Genomic DNA, 7,070 nt, shown 5'->3' on the forward strand with positions numbered 1-7,070 from the left:
GCTGTCCTCTGTGGTCACAGCTCCCTCTGACCCTGACCTCCCCACCTCCCTGTTTACTTTTAAGGACACTTTGGGTTACACTTAGGGCCCACCTGGGAATCCAGGATGAAAACCTCAGGGTGCTCACATCATCACAGCTGCAGAGTCCCTTTTGCTCTGTAAGGTCACTTAGGCGCAGGTTCCGGGCTAGGACATGAGCATCTTTTGGGGGCCACTCTTCGCCCACCATAGGAGGCATCTAAGAGTGGACAGGTGTGCAGGTGGCCCTGGCCCTGCGCCGTACCCCTCCATGCTCAGGACAGACCTGCTTCCTGACCCCATGTCTTCTCTGGCACACCGAACGCCCCTCCTCGGTCATCGGCAGCCTCTGCCCCTTTCACAGTCCGCCCTGGCCACACCACACGTCTCTGAGACCCTCCGACTGGCCAAGCTCTGGCTCCCGGGCCCCCAGAGGAAGCGAGTGTTGGGATGACTGGGGACTGGACGGCCAGGCCCCCAGGTTGGCGGAGCCGCCGCACAGAACCACGTGTTCTCTCTTGCTGCAGTCTCCTCGGCTACCTGACCAAGTACGACTGCTCCAGTGCCGACATCAACCCCATCGGCGGGATCAGCAAGACGGACCTGAGAGCCTTCATCCAGTACTGCATCGAGCGCTTCCAGCTTCCCGCCCTGCAGCAGTGAGTGCCGCCGCGAGGCCAGGGCCGCGGGCATCTCGCAGCACAGCCCTGGACCCCCCGCCCCACTCAGCCACCTCCTGTCACTCCCTACCACCCGATGAAAGCAGCCCTGCTCTTTAGCGGGCACTTGGGGTTCCACAACCAGGCCACCCCCTTCCTTGTCCTTGCCCCCCAGTCTCCTGGCTCTGGCCAGATCAGGCATCCACCGCCTCCCTCGTCCCCTTGCCACCTGTCCTCCATCATGCTGGGAGGTCTGATGCCGCCCTCCAGCTCCACGCTGCGCAGAGACCCTGGTGTTTTAACAGTGTCTGTTGAGCTGATTAGCACCCAGCCGCCGTGACTGATCTCTGTGTGTCTTGGCTGCAGCATCCTGGCAGCGCCAGCCACTGCAGAGCTGGAGCCCTTGACCGATGGACAAGTGTCCCAGACGGACGAGGTAACACTGGTGGCTTTGTCACCATGCTTCGCCCCATCTCCCTCCTCCTGATGTGTCCGTGCTGGGTTCCGCCAAGACCTCCTTTCTGCCCCAGGGAACCGTGTTCCATTGCTGGGCTCCTGGCCTGGGAGCCCCAGGCTCAGCATCGGTCCATGACGGGCCTTTGACCTTTGGATTCAGCCATGTGGAGGTTGGGGCCCGAGAGGAGGAGGGGACAAGGGGAGTGTCTGCGAGTGCTGGCGGGCGACCTCAGAGAAGCATCTCTGTTGACCCTTCCATCCTGCGGGGGAACGATAGGGCTGGTTGAGGTCATGGGCTGTGGTTTGCAGCTTTCGTGTCATAAGAGCCGTGACAAGTCACCTTCCTGCCTCCAGCTCCTTTAGTCACAGAAATGTATTGCATTTTCTTCTAAGAGTTTGATCGTTGGGGCCCTTGCGCTGAGGTCCCTGATCTAGTTGAGTTAGTGTTTGTGAATGGTGTGAGGAAGGGGCCCGCAGTCATTCTTTCACTTGTGGAAATCCAAGGGTCCCGGCAGCGTTTGTTGAGAAGACTGTCCTTTCTCCACTGGGTTGTCTTGGCATCTTGGTTGAACATCAGTTGTGAGAGTTTGTTCCTGGATTCGGTCCCCCGATCTGTGTGGCTGTGTTTGGGCAGAGCCGCAGTCTTCGTTCTGTAATTGGTAGTACTCTTGGAGCCCGGAAAGTGGGAGTCCCCCTGCTTTGTTCTTTTTCAAGATAATTTTGGAAATTCTGGGTCCCTTGAATTCCCATGTGAATTTTGAGATCTGCTTGTCAGTTTCTGCCAAAAACAAAACAAAAACTCCAGCTTTGATTTTTATTGCGTTGAATCTGTAGATCAATTTGGTGGGTGTTGTCATCTTAATACTGTTCCGACTTCTGACCCATGAACGTGGGGTGTCTTCCCTTTACCCCCATCTCTGTGAATGCCCTTCAACAATGGTTCGCAGCACTCAGAGTATATGGTATACTTCTTTCATCAAATCTACTTCTTAAGTAACTTATTCTTTTAGGTGCTATTATAAATGAGATTTTCTCCTGAATTTCATTTTTTGGGTGTTCATTGTCAGTGTCTAGAAACACAGTGATGTTATTTATCGTTTTTCTATTTTCTATTTCGCTAATTTCGCCTCTAATCCTTATTATTTTCTTTCTTCTACATGCTTTAAGATTACTTTGCTCTTTTCCCAATGTCGGAAGGTGGGCGGTTCGGTTGTTGATTTAAATATAGGTGTTTACAACTGTACATTTCTCTCTCAGTCCCATTTCCACTGCAGCCCGTAGGTTTTGGTGTGCGGCGTCCTCGTTTTCATGCTTCTCAAGTATCTTCTAATTTTCCTACACTTTCTTCTTGGACCCATTGTGTTTTTTTTAGGAGGGCGCCGTTTAATTTCCACACCTTTGTGAATTTCCGAAGTTTCTTTCCTGTTACTGAATTTGTAATTCTGTTTCATTGTGGTCAGAGAGCATACTTTGTGTGACTTCAGTGTTTTAAAGTGCTCTGAGGCCTGTCTTAACGGCCGAGCCTGTGGTCAGTGCTGGAGACCGGCCCGCATGCCCTGAGAAGAATGTGTGCACTTGTCAGCCGCAGTGTTGCATAGATGTCTGTTAGGTCCAGTTGCTTTGTAGTGGTCAAGTCTTCCATCCCCTTGGGGAATTTTTTTTTTTGTCTCGTTCTATCCATCATTGAAAGTGGGAAATTGAAGTCTCCAACTATTATTGCTGGATTTAAGGAATGAAAGTGTCACACTAGAAAATACTTCGTGCAAAAGGAAGCCGTGAAGAGGTCCTGTGCCAGGACCTGTCACGTGCAGGGGGCTCAGTGGTGAACAAGATACGCATGGTCACTTTTCCCAAAATGCTCACAGTCCCCTGGAGGGGACAGACAAACAGGAGGTAACCACGATGGCCCCAGGTGGCAATGAGTCTGTGCACAAAACCAGCCCAGGTGACCCGATGCTGGCAGTGTCCCTTAGACAGGGATCACGACAGGAGGTGACACTGGAGCTGAGGCCTGAGGGAAGGCCAGGGTGGGCAGTGGGAAGAGGCTGGGCCCGGTCACAGGAGCTCCCCAGACGGAGGTAAGGGCCGTCTTACCGTTACGAAGTGCCACCGTCACTGTCCGTCTCCCTGATAGGGCTCTGGCTGTATATCCCGGGGCGAGGCAGGAATTGAGGGGATTGGAGCCAATGTTGAAAAGGGGGTTCAGCTCGCGTAAGCCTCGGTGTCAAGCTGACTTGTGAGCAGGCGTGAGGCATCTCCTGGCCTCTGACGTGGCCCAGGTTTCCGTGCGTCCGTCCCTCTTCTCTGAGTCTTCCATCCTTAAAGGAGGCAGCTCACTGGGGCAGGGCACAGGGCCGGACATGGGCCTTGGATTGGTTTCCTGGGGCTGCTGTAACAAAACACCGCAGACTGGGCACTTACGCAACGGAACTGCCCCAGTTCCGGGCCCAGAAGTCTGGAATCAAAGTGTTGTGAGGCCTCACGCCCCTCCCCCCACCGAAGGCTCAGGGGGGGGGTCCTTCCTGCCTCCAGCTCCAGCTCCTGGGGGCCCCGGGCGTCCCCAGACCCGTGGGCACGTCCCTCCAGTCGGCCTCCTTCACATGGTCTCCTCTGTGTCTCCTCCTCTTTTGTCGCTTATAACCATCACTTGATTTAAAACCCACCTCGAATCCAGGGTCGTCTCATCTTGAGACCCTTAACTTAATTACATCTGCAAAGACCCCTTTTCCAAATAAATTCACAATTTGTAGGCTCTGGGACTTAGGACGTGGACATATCTTTTGTGGGAGCCGCAGTTTCAGCCCACCCCAGTCCTCAAAACCAAATGTCGGGTTCTTCATCGTTTTTACTGAGTGCCACCTCCTCGTTGGCTAGTCGGTGTTGGGGTGCGAGGCCTCAGCATCTGCTCCTGGCCCTTTGGGAAGTCTCCCCTCCCCTGGGTCTCGGTTCCCGTCTCCACACGAAGCTTCAGCGCTCTTCCGGCGCTGACTTGCCGTCGCTCCGTGGGATGTGCGTCTTTGCTCCGCAGGAGGACATGGGGATGACGTACGCAGAGCTCTCGGTCTACGGAAGGCTCCGGAAGCTCGCCAAGATGGGGCCCTACAGCATGTTCTGCAAACTCCTCCACATGTGGAAAGACAGCTGCACGCCACAACAGGTACACGGCGCCGGACGCCCCACGGGGGGCTCCACTCTAGGGGCAAGTACGTGCCGTGTGACCTTACAACCATAACGTTCTTCCCACCGCCGCCTCCAGGCTTTCGCCGGCTCGGGCCTTCCCTCGTCCCCTGAGCGGGGCTCGACCACCCCGTAGCCAGCAAGCCGCTCCCTTCTTTTTGGGGGTGGGACGCAGAGTACAAGAATTGAGGTTAGAAAATTGCTGCTTTTCTGCTAGCTTGTTAGGGCAGAAGCCTCAGACATGGTGGTCCCCATAGGGTAGTCCCCGTAGGGTGGAAGGCTGATGAAACACATCTTCGTGGGACCCCCTGTCAGGTCTCCAGATGCAGTACCCTGGGGCGCTAGTGTCAAGAGCCCACACTGGGGACTGGACGGCCAGGTCTTCAACACTGTTGAAGCTCCCCTGGCCACCCGAGCCTGAGCTCTGGCTGTGTCCACCCCTGCCTTTGGGGACGCTCAGATGCAGTGGGGAGCCGTCAGCTCGCACAGCCCAGAGTGACACGAGGAAGAACCCCGGCCTCGGCTCCCTCTGGCTTTGCGGATTTGACGCCCTGTGCGTTCCCTGCCCACCAGGTGGCTGACAAAGTGAAGCGGTTTTTCTCCAAGTATTCCATGAACAGACACAAGATGACCACGCTCACCCCTGCGTATCACGCTGAAAACTACAGCCCCGACGACAACAGGTTCGACCTGCGGCCCTTCCTGTACAACGCCGGCTGGCCATGGCAGTTCCGGTGCATAGAAAATCAGGTAAGTCCAGCAAAAACCGTTCCTCTCCACGTGAAGGACCCGTGGCGGAAAGGGCAGCTGCTTTCCATCAAGGACGGAAAAGCTTTTTTATATACACGGTGGCATTTTTCACCCTCCTTATTTCTGCAAAGGGACCAGCATGTCTAAAGCTGGTCAGAGCTTGGCGTGTGTGCTTCAGGGCCGTGCTGTACTTACTGATGCTGAGCACGCCAACGTGAGTGGCTGGACGGCGGTGTCAACAGGCCAGTCACCATCATCTCCAGACAACTGGCTGTGCCATCTTCGAAATCGCACTGCTTTTCCTTCCTCTAGTGGATGAACAGTTGAATAAAGGAAGGACTAATAAATCCAATTTTAAAAGCAAGCAGGTATAGGGCCTCCCCTCCTTCCATTCTGCATGGCAGACCACGTGAGACGCAGCCCCTCCCCAGCGCTAACCTCCTGGGAGGAGAAGGACTGCCCATTAGTGAACACGGGGACACACTGGAATGGGAGACGGGTCAGTGCAACGCTGAGCTCGAGAACATGGGGGCTGGCAGGACCCCACTTTCTGTCTGGTGGTCGGTCGTGGGGTGTCTGAGGAGGTGACGTGTACACGGATGATGCGACCCAGGGAACACTGCGTGTCTGTGGCTGTGGTCCCCAGGGTGAGGTGTTGTTCCCTCGGACAATGTCTGGAGACGTTTTTGGTTATCACGCCTGAGGGAGGGTCTGTGCTGCTGGCACCTCATCGGTCGAGTCGCCTCTGGGGAGGCTGCTAAGTATCCTGCAGTGCAAGGGACGGTCCCTCCCCCCAGGGAAGAGTTAGTGGCAGGTGGGGCTTGGCTCCCACCGAGATGTACTCAGCAGTGGGTTCCCCCAAATCAGGAATGGGGTTTGGAGGCTCTACAGCCAGAAGATAGACAAACGTAGAAACCCGAGAAGACACACAGAGGTAAAGGTGGAAATCACCTGCAGTCTTACCGTCCCGGAGTGACCACGTGCATGTGGAGGCAGATCCTTCCAAGGCTTTTCCACGCATGTGCCTGTATTCGACCACATTTAGTGCCTTGTGGACCCTGCTCGGTAACCTGCCTTTTCAGGTCCATGACTGCGGCCGTCTTTTGGTGTGAATCGCTCTAATTCAACAGCGTGATTGTGAAACATCCGCCGTGGACGCTGTTCTCACGTGACTTCTCTTTCCAGGTTCTCCAGCTGGAGAGGAGGGAGCGGCAGGACCTGGACGGCATGGACTGACGTGGGGTCCGCGGGGAGGCCCTCGACCCCCCACCCCACCCGCCCACCGCCAGGATCCAGTGTCCGGTGTTATGTCCCTCGCTGGTGACCTTGAGCGGGAGCTCGGCCACTCCCTGCCCGGAGGAGCGCCAACGAGTGTCGTTTCACATTTCAAGGGAGAGGGGTCTTTTAAGTCTAGTTCCTTCAAGAAAAAAAAAAAAAGGCTGCAATAAAGAGAATGATCTTTAACTCACTCCCGAAGCGAGCACCTCCCCGGCCTCTGTCCCTCGTGCTCCCGAGTCTCAGCAGCGCCCGCTGTGGACACAGACCGGAGCCCAGGGAGATGCTCCCAGGCGGGATGGCGGAGTCCCTGGGCGGGGATCTGGGCTGGCTGGCCCCGCCTGTCACCCACCGTTCTGGCCTTGGGAGTTCTGCACACTGGCTCTCTGCTTGTCTTCCTCTGCCCTTGCTTATGGCCCGTCTCACTGTCCCCCTTCCTCTAAACTAGCTTGCTTCTCTGATTTGCTTCTCGGTCATTGTCGTTGCCCATCCGAGGACCTGAACCTGCAGGGATACAGATTTGCCTCCGTCCCATGGCACCAGGGAAGGCCTCAAAACAGGGTGTCCCCAGGGCCAGCTGTGCCTTCATCAGTCCAGATATCCTGCCGGAAATTAAAGTACGAGTTCAGCCTACCAGTTGTGACGCAGGAAGGCAAGGGATGGAAAACGTGGTGGGGAAAGGCCAGTGGTGTGCAAACAAAAATCCAAAACAAAATGCGGAAAACCCGCTGTAAT

The 7,070-nt window shown here is 55.6% G+C and overlaps 1 protein-coding gene across 1 annotated transcript in view; it reads left to right on the forward strand.

Annotated features, from left to right (window-relative positions):
* NADSYN1 (NAD synthetase 1) overlaps positions 1–6,536 on the forward strand; it is a 32,901-nt gene extending 26,365 nt beyond the window's left edge. The window contains exons 10-14 of the mRNA XM_019654664.1: positions 546–677; positions 1,044–1,113; positions 4,162–4,290; positions 4,884–5,060; positions 6,246–6,536. Of these exons, the coding sequence (XP_019510209.1) occupies positions 546–677; positions 1,044–1,113; positions 4,162–4,290; positions 4,884–5,060; positions 6,246–6,296 (559 nt within the window). The 3' untranslated portion in view covers positions 6,297–6,536. The remainder of the gene's footprint in view (positions 1–545; positions 678–1,043; positions 1,114–4,161; positions 4,291–4,883; positions 5,061–6,245) is intronic.
* Positions 6,537–7,070: the final 534 nt, after the last annotated feature.

Source organism: Hipposideros armiger, unplaced genomic scaffold (genome assembly GCF_001890085.2).
Source record: "Hipposideros armiger isolate ML-2016 unplaced genomic scaffold, ASM189008v1 scaffold_228, whole genome shotgun sequence".
NCBI lineage: Eukaryota > Metazoa > Chordata > Mammalia > Chiroptera > Hipposideridae > Hipposideros > Hipposideros armiger.